At 39.7% G+C, this 14657-nt stretch overlaps 1 protein-coding gene across 1 annotated transcript in view; it reads left to right on the forward strand.

Moving 5' to 3' along the window:
- Nucleotides 1-14657, forward strand: part of LOC104539618 (glutamate receptor ionotropic, delta-2) — a gene marked incomplete at its 5' end in the record, with an annotated part of 62213 nt that overhangs the window by 31325 nt on the left and 16231 nt on the right. The window contains one exon of the mRNA XM_010183201.1: nt 7703-7898. Within this exon, the coding sequence (XP_010181503.1) occupies nt 7703-7898 (196 nt within the window). The remainder of the gene's footprint in view (nt 1-7702; nt 7899-14657) is intronic.

Genomic DNA, 14657 nt, shown 5'->3' on the forward strand with positions numbered 1-14657 from the left:
CTCTCTCCAGTTGTTGATTCAAGTCCCTGTCTTCTGTGTATCACAGCTAAGGTCTTGCTGCCTTCAGTTCAGCTGGTTTTCCAAATCTCTTTAAAATGCCCCCTGAAACAGTGAGCCACTAGTGTAGACCAGGGAGAGGGAGCCTTGGCCTCCTGTGAATTCATAGGTTAGGTTCAAGTATCACTGCATGCTAGCCAGTCACCATGATCTCACTAAGGTACTTTTCCTCTATATGAGGATTTTCTACACACTAAAACCAATCCAGGCTTTAACATCACATGGACAAGCAACTATCTGCAATAGCAGTCAAGTTTTATTTGCAATTGGAAGCCAAAGCTCAAACCCAAGAGCAGAAGCAGTTCCTCACTTTGAATGCATGGTTGTCTCCTGACTCTCCCTATTAGAAACATTGTCTTGTGCTTCATAAACCCTTTCTTTTTCTCCCCGCTCCTTGGAACTTGGTGTCCCATGGCCCAGATTGCCCAGGCATTACCAGTCCTCATTCATTCCCAATTGGAAATGAAGCATCTATGGGTGTTATCCTCCCTTTCTGGGATAACATCCTCAACATGTTCATCTATTAGAGTGCTAAGCACTCTTAAGACAGAGACATGTAAAATGGACTAAAATCATAGGAGCAAATCATTCCCCTGATACAGTTGTAATACCAGTTAAATCCAGTTATTTTCTTTTGAGACCTGAATAGCAGACTTCAAGATCATGGAGTGCTGCAAGAGTATTTTGACACCAACCAAAATGTTTGACTCAGTACTCCCGATTACAATCCCTTCACAATTCATAGGGGAGTAAAATGATATTCTGCGTCAATGCTTGTCAACATTCCTCTTGAGGTTTTGAGGGAGGATGCATTATGTTTTTTTGAGTTTATAAAGCTTTGCATTTGACTTAGGAGCATGAAGAAACAACATGGGAATTTGTACGTGCAAAATAAATAACAGTGATATATTCAGTCATTCAGTTTGTCCTCACAAATACGAAATATGCTTCTGCATCCTGCTTTGAAATTATGTCCCTTCTAGTTTTGAAGTAGTCTAGAAAAATGATCAAATTACTGTGACAAATGTCTGGGTTTCTTATCATGTGTAAAAAGAATAAAATATACCCAAACTATAATTTAATACATCTTCAGCTTTTTCTTGCAGTTTATTATGATGTCACTAGAAAACCCTCAGTGGAATTCTGAGGTTATTATGTACAGTTGGGACTACATTGGTCTTTGTGCTGTATTATTTATGGGCAAAGTCACTGAAAATGTTTTATTCAGTAGAAAATGTTGCAGCTGGAAAGCTCCTGGAATGAAATAACGGAGACATTTTTCAACAGTACTTGCAGCTCAGAAATAGAGTAATTAGATGTGTTAAGTATCCATTAGGGAATGAAGTTATCCTAACTACGGTGGGAGTGTAAAACTTTAGTTTACAAAACTGCCAAAATTGGAACTCAAACCAGCACATAAGAGAGAAGCTGTTTGTTTACCATGCTGAATTACTGCAAAGTGGGAAACATGAATAAGCAATAAAGAAAAAAGCTGATGCTCTTATTTTTTTCTTCTGACAGATCAAATTGTACCTTGGGGAGCTTTGAAGGCCAGAATCGAAATGAGTTTAAGTATTTAAGGAAAATAAACCAGATTTTGCTTGTAGTGCTATCCAGCCAGCTTCAGAGCAGTCAGAAAAATGACAGATATTTAAGTCAGTGGGTTTGCACAGATGTAGCAAGTAGTTAATAGGTTTTCATTTCAGATTTCCAGCTAGCATCAGACATTATAGTGTGTTGTGGAAGTTATGGTCCTTGTGATATCTTTATGAAAGATAGGAGGATTCAAGCAGCCCAGAGCACGTTTCATTTCCATGAAACATTTTGGTAGTTACTGCATTTCAGCCTTTGGATGTGTAGCCAGTTTGTGTTCAGAGCTCTTGCAGCTTCCCTATCTCAGCCGGTATGAAGGTTGGGCCAGTCTTCCTAGTGGTGCCTCATGGTATCCAGAAGGCTATTTTGAGAAGAAAAGCATACAAAATTTTGTTAGGCAATGAACTAGGGAGGACTAGTGAAATGTTCCTTTTTGCCTAGAGAGTCTCCGAGTAGATCTTTGCTGTATAACCTCTCTTGAAGTTGATGACATTTTTTCTCTGCTTCACTGATTAATTTGGATCAAATTGTTACAATTTTTAAATTAATTTAGAGGAAGAAGAAGAGTGGACGTTAATCTCCTTTTCCAGACAAATGGCTACTCTTAATACCTTTGAGAGCTCAGCTTCTCATTTTCTGCCAACAGGCGATATTAGGAGTAGAGGCACGCGAGTTGTAAAGTTGTTCCTAGGTGCATCTTTTTTCACACTTGACCCACGTTGCAGATGACATTTAAATCAAGACAGTCAGCATTTCAAATGCCAAAACATTGTGGCAGCAAAGCATAATTTCTATGCTCCTTAAATCTTTAAGTCACTGTCTCAGATGTAACATGGTTGACTAGTAATAATGAGTGGCTTTTCTTGATAAATGCCAAAAAAATTTGAAGGTCCCAAGCTATTTCTCATAGGTGCTGATACTGTGAATTTCATCACTGAGCCAGCATTGCTATTACTGTGTTTTATGATTCTTTTAGGACAGAATTAGAGTCCATTGGTAGAGACTGATTTTACTCAGACCACTGCACTGCACTGTTTTCCCGGGTACAGGGAGGGAGTCGCCATCTTCTCACAGGCACTGAAATTTTGCAGGAAAGTTGGGGAAGTGGGGTGGGCAGAAGGTAAGTCAAAGGATTTGTCGCATGGGAGGCCGGTGTTAGGTGGTTTCAAGTTTAATTCTAATCTACTGCCAAAAATTTAGAAGCTTGATTAAGACTTCAGATTGTACACGTTACAGAGGAGAGTCTGCATCTTGCATTTTCTGTAAAATAAGAAGTTCACATTACGTTCTCCATGTTCTAAGTAGTATGTCCTATTTGATAGATGAGATGTCTGCCTCCGAATAATGGAGACAGAACAGTAATGCATCTCTTTTGTCATCCTTGTTTTGCCTAGTCATTCTTTTCACAATATTTTTCCTAAACCGTGATTCACTTGAAACTAAGATGTCCCCAAGGCTTTAAACAGCGACATGCAACTGCCTACAAGTTTTCTGCAATAGCAGGGTTACACAAGACTGCGGCAATCAGAGTAGATATTTCCTTATGCTGAAAAACAGAATGTTCTTTTACCTTTCATTTATTGTGATTCACCCAGATGTTCAAACTGGCTAGCAAGCAGTATTACTGGTTTCTGACAGAGCTGTAACTGCCAACAGTCAAATCTCTTGGCTTACTGTGCCCTGTTCCCTAAACCTGCCTAGGAATTAATCCTTAGTGTCCTGGGCGGGGGGGGTAGGAAAGACATTGGAAAGCTTTATATGAATTAGTCATAAATAAAGACTTCAGTGTAATTTATTTTCTCCTAAAATTTAGTGACTAGCTCTTGCAGTTTTGTGCAACACAACACAGCTAGCATAAATCAATCTGTAACCCAGACCTTCAAAGATACTATGATGCCCAAGCCTCTGACCTCAGTGGTATTTAATTACCTAAAAAGGAACTTAGGTATCCCTTTATAGAGCTGACCTTTTGTTTTTCTAGATTTTCAGTGTACTTCTTAAACAGTTTTGTCTGACATATATGAACAACATGTGAGCAATTCTAAGTCTAGGATTTGAATTTATAGAAGAGGGTATACTTGGGGAAAGAAACATATGCAAATCCTAATACACTTTTTTTTCACTTCAAGTTGAAAGTAGAGATAGTTTTATAAATTACAAGTTAATTTTTACCAAGCCAGAAAATGAAGGTGACCTGACAACCGCTGCCTGATTAAGGTGCAGAATACTAAACAAAATCAACAAATGTTGAAAAATACATGTGTCTGTTAATAACTCAAGGACTCAATTCATTCTTAGAAGAGCCCTACATTGAAGGTAATTTGTATGGGATAGTATTGGTATTATCCCAGTAATTGCAAGGAGGAAAAAAACTGACCATAAAGAACATTTTTCCCCACAATTCTTCATAAGTGATAACCAAAATTAAGATGAGCTATGACCTGACTGCATGGTCACTTCCCTACAAGTAGAATTTGTCTATGTGCAAGCTCAGTTAAAAGTATATTATTTTATAACAATTTTTTCAATTTATAATTTTTTTCAACTATATCTGCTTTTTAAAATATTTTAAACAATTTCTATCAATCATTATCTTACTGCTTTAAAATTAGGAATACAAAGAGATATGTGTTTTAAAACGTGTGAATATAATTCCCTTACTCATCTTAGATGTGTGCTTTACTTTGCAGGTAGTTCAACTGACATAGTAAAACTATTGCAAAATTAAATTCCCATCCAGTGTGGATAACAGTGTCAGAATCTGGGCATCAAAGATTACCCCCTAGGAATTAATCAGCTTGACAAATATTTTTTACTTATTTTGAGATCTGGTGTGATAGCTGTGTGGTGAAACTGGGTGATGTAGTGAGGCTGAGGATTTATGCCTCCATTAAATGTGTTTGTCTGAACACAGAATGAGTTGTCTAATCCAGGAATAAAGGAACATTGAACAATGTGCAAGCTACAAACCAGGCTGGAGGCAAAGTAGTTACAAAAATTCTTTCTTCTGGAAAGGAACCTCAATGATTTAATAATTTTATTAGTTCTGTCAAGGTTTGTCATTTCTTTTTGTTTTGCTGTTTCACAGCTGCTAGGCTGTGAACATCATACCAGTATTCTGCAGAGCTGCAGGTTATAAAAACCAGTTTTGGAAGGAGGTCATGTATATTATGATCCCATTTGACATGTTTGTGTGAGGGGATGAAGTCACCGATGTGATAGGGCTTACCCTTTTTTGCAGCTTTCCTATGCAGCAGCATACACACATGAACACCTCAAAGGCTGCAGAACTTCTTTCTTCCTCCTCAGCACGGAGCCGGGTGAAACCACAGCTTGAGGCTTGCTGCTGACAGCAGCATTTAGTGTGTCCATAGAGTTTACACTCATACTTGTCTTGCTCTTGTCCTCTTGACATCTCTTTCTCAGCACAGAGCAGCACCTGCAACTGTGAAAAGATGCAGCTGAGAGGCATCCTGTGCTTTTAGGATAGCACACCAAACAGCAGAGACCTGCAGACTGTAGTTAATGCCAGACTTGGCAGCTACAACATGCCTTCCTGAAGGCAGCAACATAATTCTCCTGCTTGTTATTTTCCTGCTGGTGATGCCTTTGCGTGTGACGGCACTCCTGCTTGCTTCTCAGAGTGTTTGTAGTACACTTCCCATACCTGATGGTAGTATGCTTCAGGATTAACAGCTCATGTCTCATGTTGCTTTGCCTTTCTGAAAATAGCAAGGTTGTTTTTATAGCCACAAGATATACAGAGGAGCTGTTTTCTTTTTGTGCAGCTTCTCACTGTACTGTTTTGTGGCAGCAGTTACACATATCATTTATATAACTGTTAGCAGTAGTATTTCAGAAATATGCTTTGCTGTTTGTTGTATAGGAAATTATATGGCTACAAAGTCTTGCAAAGTAATGATTGCAATTTTGCTAGGTGTTGTCACTAGAAATTGGAGACTCTGTAAATACTTCTTATATGTATTTCTAGCAATATGTATGACAAATAACACAGCAATTACAGGACATTACAATATGCATCCTGTGGCAGTTTGTTGCACTTCTGAGCACTGCCAGGAGATACAGAAGTGTATTGGCAGCAGCAGTAACACAAAATGGATGAATATAGGATGTTGTATTTATCTAGTGCCTTTCATCACTGATGCTTTTGTCGGATAGACAGACTGTCAATGCCACAGTAATACACCTACTTCTACACAACACTTTACCTGATGGTGAAACAGAGCCAAGGGCCACCGCTGCCTACCAGGGTGCCTTTCTGCAGAGCTGCCCCCCAGGCTGGGTTGTTGCAGGGGGTTATTCCTCCTCAGGTGCAGGTCTTTGCATTTGTCCTTGCTGAATTTCACACCAGTCCTCTCAGCACATTCCTCCAGCCTTTCTGGGTCCACCTGAATGGCAGCCTGTCCTTGAGCAATCGGCTGGTCCCCCAATGTCTTGCCATTGCAAACTTGACAAGAGGGTGCTTACTCACCTCCCCCGGGTTATTGGTAAAGACATGTCCCAGGTTAGACCTCTGTAGTACCTGTTCCCAGCCTCCAGGTGAGCTGCCCTGTGAGCATGATTATCCAACCAGGAATTTCTTCATCTGGTTTCCCACCCAGCTACACCTAATTACCTAATTTGGATAAGAGAATATTGTAGGAGACAGTATTGAAAGCCGTGCTAAAGTTATGGTAAACTATATCCATTTCTCTAGTCTTGTCCACAGACCAAGTGATTTTACTGTAGAAGGCACCCGCATTGGTGAGGCATGACTTACCTTTGGTGAATCGCTGTTGACTGCTCCCAGTCAGATTGTTCTCCTTCATGTGCTCAGAAATGTGCTCTGAGAGGACTCACTCCATCATGTTGGATGGCCAGCCTTAATTCCATGAATCAACTTTTTTATCTCTTTGAATATAGTCTGAACATTTCCTTTCTCCAGTGGTCAGGGATCTCCTCCAAAAACACAGCTTGGAATTTGATTAGTTTCCTACACTTGTGATTGCATTTTCTGTGGCTACACTGAGCTTTTACAGTTTGCTGTTGTCTATTTTAAGACAGCCCCTTGATCTGTCCTTAGGTGTCAGCCATTAGATTTGTGAAGTTTACACAAAGTTAATTTGTGCCAGGAAAGCTGTAGTGGGTTTTAGCAGTAGACATATTGCAGTAGTTATTTTGAAACTTTAATGAATGCCATTAAAGAACCAAAGGTATAGGAAAGGAAAACAGGAAAATAAAGCCCAAGAGGTAAGAAGACATTAAAGGGTTCTAATATACCTTTTAAAGTCCAAAACAGGGTTGACAAAACCATATTTGGAATGTTTTAGAAATTTCTAAGGTGGATAATTTTTCTTGTTTATAGGGAATGGATAAGACTAGGTGATATGTAAAGTAGAACACATTTATTGAACTAAATAACATGAACTGTGATGGAAAGGCAGTTGATGAATTCACAGCAGAAATCTTGCTGTTTCTGAAAATAGTGTAGGATGTGACCTCTGTGATGGGTGCAGTTCAGTGCAGGAATACCACCAAAAAGCTGTTCTTCCCTGTGTAACCCAGTAGCACATAGACATATTCAGCCCAGGTGCTCTGGGGTAGATTTGGTGAGTTCTGGTGCTAACAATCCTGCTTCCCAGCAGTGGGATTGTGGTGGGACCATACTCTTGTAGGCAGTTGCCCCACTTCTGTTGAACTTGCTGCACATGGCTGGAGGGACTGCAATGCTTCCTTCTCTGTTTTGCCCCTGCTGAAAGGAGCCTGGCATTTGACAGGACACTCTTAATCCTTCTGTAGTTTTCTTTTCATCCATTTTCATTTTTTCCACCTGTTTTTTTTACTTCATATTCCTCCTTGTGTCTGAAACAATAAAAGCAATTTTTCAGTCTGACTTTGTCTTTTAAGAAAAAAGCAAAAAGTAGTAAAGCAACAAAAGAAACTGGCTTGACAGCTATCGTCCTATGTGTTGCTCTTTGCTTGCCTGCAGCTTCTTCCACTTGAAGATGTGGCTTCAAGTCTCCTGTGTCTCTTTTCTTCCCCAACAATTAAGGTCTCTCCAGGATCTCTCAAGGCAGACAGATATCCCTTATGGCACCGTCTTGGACTCTGCAGTCTATGAGCACGTCCGAGTGAAAGGGATGAATCCTTTTGAGAGGGACAGCATGTATTCCCAAATGTGGCGGATGATTAACAGAAGTAATGGCTCGGAGAACAACGTCATGGAGTCGACCGCAGGCATTCAAAAGGTACTGGTACAACTTACTTTCTGCTTCCCATTGGAGATGCTCTGCTGTAACACCTCATTTGCTTAGTTTTTGCTTTTGACTGTAAGGGATGCATTTGCACCCAGATAATGATTATGCCTGGTACCAATTTCTGTAACCCCGTTGCATCAGTCCGGAGGATTGGGACTTCCCAGCTACGTAGCTTGTTTACAACCACATTTTAAAATGTAAGTGCCTAGAGTGTTTGCTTTGGAAAGGATTTATAGGTATGAGAGATGAATGCATTTGTCAGGATACAAAATGGGAATAGGATCTCTGGACTTATAACCGCAGCAGACATGGCAAGGTACTGTTCAAAGCTTAAAGCACTTTGAACACAAGACACTGATTAACTTATTTCTGTAGGCTCCTGGCACTGAAAATCTTAGCTTTCAGTTGTAGCTCTGACTCATGTATCTTTTGAAAGAGGCAGGCAGAAAAAGACAATCTGACTTTAAATAAAGAGTCTCACAGCCACCTTCTGTAATGAGTTTAGCAATGAGAAAATACTTTGAGAGCAAGAGTCAATTTTTATAGGTACATTTGTTAATGCAGTAGTTCCCTCCCATATTTTCGATTGACAGCTACAGCTAGGGCTTTTATAATAACAATAGAACAGGAAAGGGTTCAGTATGAGTGCGAATATGGGTTAATGAGTGACCGTATACAAACTTTATCCCTACCATTGTATATTTATATTCAGAGTTTTAAATCAAATCAAATCTGAGAAATACCATATTCTACAGATTTTATTTCAAAATTCAAAATATGGATACTAATTAGAGCAAATATCTATGAAGTTGTATGTTCACTTGTTTTAAGCTTGGTTTAGAGACTTCTAAAAATCTGGACAAACTCTGCCTGTTGTCTCCACCAAAATCCATTTGGCAAGAAAACCTGTAATTTCTGGTGTTTTCACACTGGATACAACCATGTAAGAGAAAAGGTTATGTTAAAAAGAATCACAAATTCACTGGTGATCTCTTTATAATAAAAGAACCATAAAATCACAAAGATTCTTTGGAGTTTTAAAAATTGCTAACCCACCTTCCATATAACTGAGATCACATATTCTCCTCTGAAGGACTAAACAGAATGAAAGAAGAGGCAAGAGAGGCCCTGGGGAACTGCATTTTTGAAACCTCCTTGGAAAAAGTCGTAAGCTTAAAAAGCAAAGAAAAAGAGTCTGAAGATCTATTGGCTGGAAGAAATTGTGCTTTTTTTTGAGAAAATATATTTTAGCTCAGTTTGTAAAGGGCTGATAAAGATGGAGTTTGCTTTTTACATTAAAAAAGAAAAGCTATCCTCCTTCTGGTCTGCCTTCCCAAGTTATAGTAAAGGTTTCAGAAAAAAAACAAAATCCAGAGCATGTCAAACACAGCTGTGTTGACTAATGGCTTTTAGCTGAAAAAAAACCCCACCACTGTGTCTTGCTGGCAGGTAATTCCAGATTATAGTCTTTGATTTCTCATTCCTGGAAACATGGCAGTTGCTGTCTTAAAACCTACAAAACCAGAAATATCTGGGTTCTTTAAATTCCTGTGCTTCTGCTTCCCAGAAACAAGCACTTGCAAATGATAGTGTTGAAAAAATCAAGCTGCGGCATTTTGGCAAGCCAACCACCCTCCAGTGTTAGAATATCAGAGGGCTCAGGCCCAATTCTAATGAACATACACATCCACCTGTGCATGCACAGTTTCTCCCCTTCTTTCACCTTACAGGAAGAAATAACACAGAAAAAAATTATTTGCCAGTTGCTGTTCACACAGAAGCTTTAGGGAGATTGTATTTGGCCCACTCAGGAAGAAAGCTGGATGAAGATTGTGATGTTAAAAGCTAGTGTTAGGCAAGGAAAATTATTTTTTAAGAAGTATCTGATAAGAGGCAGAGATTATAATCTCTGTGACATACTTCAAAAAAATGAAAATATTTCAGAGGAAAGAATTCATGGGTCCCCTCAGCCTATTTATGTATTTCATAATGTTCTTGGGGGTCTTGAACAAATTTAACTGGCCACATCGGAGCTGTTAACCAGATTATAACCTTGGACAAGTTAAGCCAACAGGTCTCCCTCTGTGCTTGATTTTGTTTCTACCATTAACCACCACTAAAGCATGACTGAAGAGCAGTTTTAACCAAGCTTTCTGAGGCCATTACCTCAGCACACATTCCTGGAGTGCCAAGTGAGGTCTGAGACATACCGAGAGCTTCCAAATGGGAACAGGGAAAGGGATTTCCACCAGACTGCCTAATGACCATGAAGGGACTGCGGTAGGAGGGGTCACCATGGGAGAGAGGTGTGCAGGAAGGGTGTTATGGACGTAGTGGACATCCTCTTCTGTAATACCCTGCTGCACCGTCTCCGAGGTTAAATGGGTTTTGCAAGTGGCTGTTGCAGAAGAGGCTTTGACAGACATTTTTGTTATACCTTAAAAGTCCTTTAGTTTTGCCTTGCTTTTATTCTACAAATTACAGTGGAGCTGGCACTCTTGTTATTTTGAGGAAAGTAGCAGTTTAATACTAGTGTATATATAAACAGGGGGAAGGGAGTGGGATGAACCACTGATTTACTCATCACGTCATCCCGCTTGCTCAGCGGGACTGTGTGCTTGCTGTACCGGTGACTTCATGGGAAACGGCACCTGGGGGAGTGAAAATACAATACAGCCAAATGACAATGATTGCGTAGTCCAATTTTGCATCAGGGAATCTACCGCTTGGACCTGCTTTTCCTGGCAGGAGGGCAGGGCAGGCAAGAGAAATAAGAAGGGAAGATCATGCCATTGCAAGTTTTCAGGTTTTGATATTTATTGCTCCAGTTCGTCTCATAACTCAGGTACATATGTATTACTGTGTGCTCCTATACCATCCATAGTGAACAGCTATATATGCTATCAGGTGTGGTTAGAGAGCAGCTGGGTAGATTTACCCTGAGGAGAGAGCAGAGTTTTAAATACCTCAAGCAAGAGACAGCCTAAAAAGCATAGGCACTTTAGATATTTTCTGCCACTTATTGTCTCTTCCTTTCTCAAAAGGCAACAAAAAGCAGTTGAAGATCTGAATAGAAGGCAGGGAAGCATTCAGTTGTTTGTCTTCCTGCTCTCGCAACTCAAAATGGATGGGGAGGTAGCTGTATTCCTATATATGCTTGGATTATTCTGGAGAATATTCACTTTTATCTTCTTTTATTTTCTTTATTATTTCTAAGAGTTTCGTGTATCTCAAATTGATTTTCCTTTTTTGCATAGGTTGTGAAATATGCATCTCATTCTGTCAAAGGAATCTCTATTTTCATGGAAGTTATTTATTCGGAGAGGATTTACAGAGGCCTAAGTCATGCCTACTTAAACATTCATTGTGGACTCCTAGAAAAATCATTTAGGCTTAAACGTATCACATTACATACCTCTTTATGTCTTCTTAAAAAGCACATTACTCTGCTTAATCCTTTACAAGCACCACAGGCTTTCCTATCCTTGGAACTGTTCCCATTTAAAATACAATGAAGCACTTCCATTGTGCCCCTGTCTGCTCTTTCTTCCCTAGAGTATAATAGTGCCTAATGCCCTATCCTACCTACCTTGTTCCTCTGAACATGATACTATAGCCTACAGCGCCTACATTTTTCTCAGCAGTACAAAGTGGAAAATTCATTTTCCAGGCTGCATAGGCAGAATCCGAATATGTTTGAAACCTCTGTCTATTTAACTCTATCTGCAAAATATGTAGCTGGTAGGAAATTTGTGAATGACTGTCAGGTGAAATAATGCTTCTGGATGGTGCATTAAAAGAAACTCCTCTTAGGTGCTCATAATATTTCCTCTTCAACTTGGATGCAGTATCAAAAGAAATTTGGTCTTGAGATTTCGATTTTCTTGTGATCCTGCTTGCACTGCCAGTGGAAACGTGACAGCAACTGCTGAGCCCATTTGTTTTCCCTGGACACTGTGGATGGCTCTTTTACCTTTCTAAGAATATCATAATAGTAATAATATTGTTTAAATGACCTATGAATAGGGCATAACAAAGCTTTGCTGAGGTGATTTGTCAGTGAAAGAAAAGCTAATGAAGATTTGCGATTCTGTGCTAGAACAAATTGTTAATAAAAGGAAATGGTTATTCTTAATTTGTTTTTCAGCAGTAGCAACAGCATGAAGATTTCTGTTGATGGGTCAAAAGTCTTGAATTAACTAATTATCTTGATTTACTCACAAATTTGTCCTTGAAATTGCCATTCTGGTGCCAGATACACTGATTGCACCACCAAAAAAGATCTGGTTAATATATGTAAGTCTATACATCTTTGTTGTGAACATTTCTGACTGTGAAGTTGGCCAATAAAAAGACACTCAAAACAAGAGATAACTATGACAGACTTTTTGTATATTGAATCTGTACTGTGATTCAGCAGTTTGTCAGTCGCTGAGAAAGGGATAAGAACCAGAAAAGCCAAGAGCAAATAAAAACGCTGGGACTGCACTCCAGTCCCCCATATATCTTAATTCCCTGCAAGGGGATCAGATAGGCTGTGCAGCTGTTGGTTAGCAAACTCATTATCAACCCAGACACTGGTTCCCTGGTTCCCCTCTGCCTCCGGAGGTGATACTTCTTGGGCAGATGAGATCTGCTGCTGCTGCTCTACAAGTAATAAGGTTCAGGAGTGCCCTTAAGACCTCGACATGTTCAGCCCCACAGCTGAAGGTGCAATTTATCTATTTTGCAATTACCCTCTCCTGCACAGTCCACAACTTGGAGCTGACAGGTGCCTGGGGATACAAAATGCACCTGCTGTCCTCACTTTGTGTTATCTTGGGTGGTCTGGCTCCATCTGATTTGTCATGTAGCATCCTTTTCCTGGAAAGCAAGTCTCAACATAAAATCTGAGCCAGGTTTACCAGTCAAGTGCTGTTAATAATGACGAGAGGAATGCCTGATCCACTGACACTAGCATGCTTAATGTCTCACAGCTTGTCAACATGTCAGTTTAGAAGGGTGAGGGAATGGGGTATATTTCATTGCAAAGTGTATTTCTCATAGCCTTATCACAAATTGGCTTCAGTTTGCATAAGCCAAAAGAATAATCAGACTGGAGAAAGATGATTTGGGGTTTTTTTTCCCTTTTAATACTATGTATCTTTGCTTCCATATCTAGGGCTTAAACTAGCTTCCAGCAGTGCAAAAATTTAGAATTCTGACCAGAAAGCCCCAAAAACGCAGTGTGGTGTTACTTTAAGGCATTATCAACAGGCTAATAGTTATCTGGATTAGCTCAGAGGGTCAATGTGTTTTGGATGTGTAATAACTGATCTGTGGCAGTTAAGAGAGCGTGAAGAAGATCCTGTGAATAGCTTTTAAAATTAAATGAAAAACTGTTTTCCTGCTGCCTCATTTTCTCAGAATTCAAGGTAGGCTCAATAAAAGGCTTGCTCTCCCTCACAAATGCTCCTAAGCATATACCAACGTTTGATCTAACTTTGACTTTCTAGAGAGTTTTCAGAAGTTTTATCTTGAGTAGAACACCTGTGAAAGTTATTTTCTGCAGAGTTTAGCTTTATTCAAACAAAATTGTAAGTCAAAATTTGAGTCAGCCTACATATCGAGAAATAGATCTACACAGACGTGTTCATCCAACAACTAAGCAAGCCAACTATTGCCATATTCTTTTTATCTCCAAAGTTTCCTGAAAATTTTATCTGAGTTCATCTCCTGTCTCATCTTATGTGCTCTCAAACGTACCTTCCCCCTTTGGCTCTCACTGAAATGCCATCCCGTTTGCTCATGGTTTGTGTTCAAAGGTCAGCCTGCATACGCCTGCCAGCCACTTTAACAGCCTCAGATGTAACTGACTGGTGTCCTGCTGTGGTGCCATGCCATTCTGCCTTCCATGACTGTCTGTGCTTGCTCTCTTATCTCTCTGTTATTTTGGAGAAATTTCCAGATCTGTTCTCCAATTTTTGTAGGCCATCCTACATCCAAGACCATAGACTTTTCTATCTGTAGCTCATTCGTGAGTATCCCCAAGTCCAAACAAATTCAGCTAGTGGCCCTCAGGGAGGCAACTTGCAGTTCTGCTTCTCTTGCACTGAACTGAGCTCCTTTCATCTGAAATAAAGTTTTTGTGTTTTTCTCCACTGTCTTTTCATGAGTGTCTGACGACTAACTTACTTCAACCTAAAACCTACAGTAACTGACCTTGTAGTTTTCTTTTTCTTTCCTGTGGCTTTCTATTGCTTAAGCTTGTGCGTCTATTTAAGTTTTGCCCATTTACCTTCCATAACATGTCTATCATTTTACCCACACAATCTCCAGTCCATTGCTTCAGTAGTTTTCAGTGTTATTTTCTCTGGCCTTTACAAAGCACTATTTTCACATTTAGTTCTGTTGAAAATGCTCCTGGGGGGGAGGGAAAGAAAAAAAAAGAGAAAGAAAGTTGTCTTTAGTTTCAAGGCCCTTCATGGTCAATTCTGACTCTCCCTGTAGCTTTCTCATTTTTGAATTGGAAATAATTCATGTGAGCTTCCAGCACAATTCCTTTTTCAAGCAAGTATCTTTATGCTTTCTCCAAGGACTCTTCTGTAAGGTATGAAGTTTTCCCTCAAGATGGTAGTCTTGTCTTTTCTTCAAAGTCCTTAACACTCTCCTTTGTTATTACACTAACAAAAACCTTGACAACTAGGTCTCTGTTGTACTATGATCACTACCCATCAACTGAGCAGCACTGTTTTGTTGATGCCTTATGCT

This window comes from Mesitornis unicolor, unplaced genomic scaffold (assembly GCF_000695765.1).
Source record: "Mesitornis unicolor isolate BGI_N332 unplaced genomic scaffold, ASM69576v1 scaffold10654, whole genome shotgun sequence".
Classification (NCBI taxonomy): Eukaryota; Metazoa; Chordata; class Aves; order Mesitornithiformes; family Mesitornithidae; genus Mesitornis; species Mesitornis unicolor.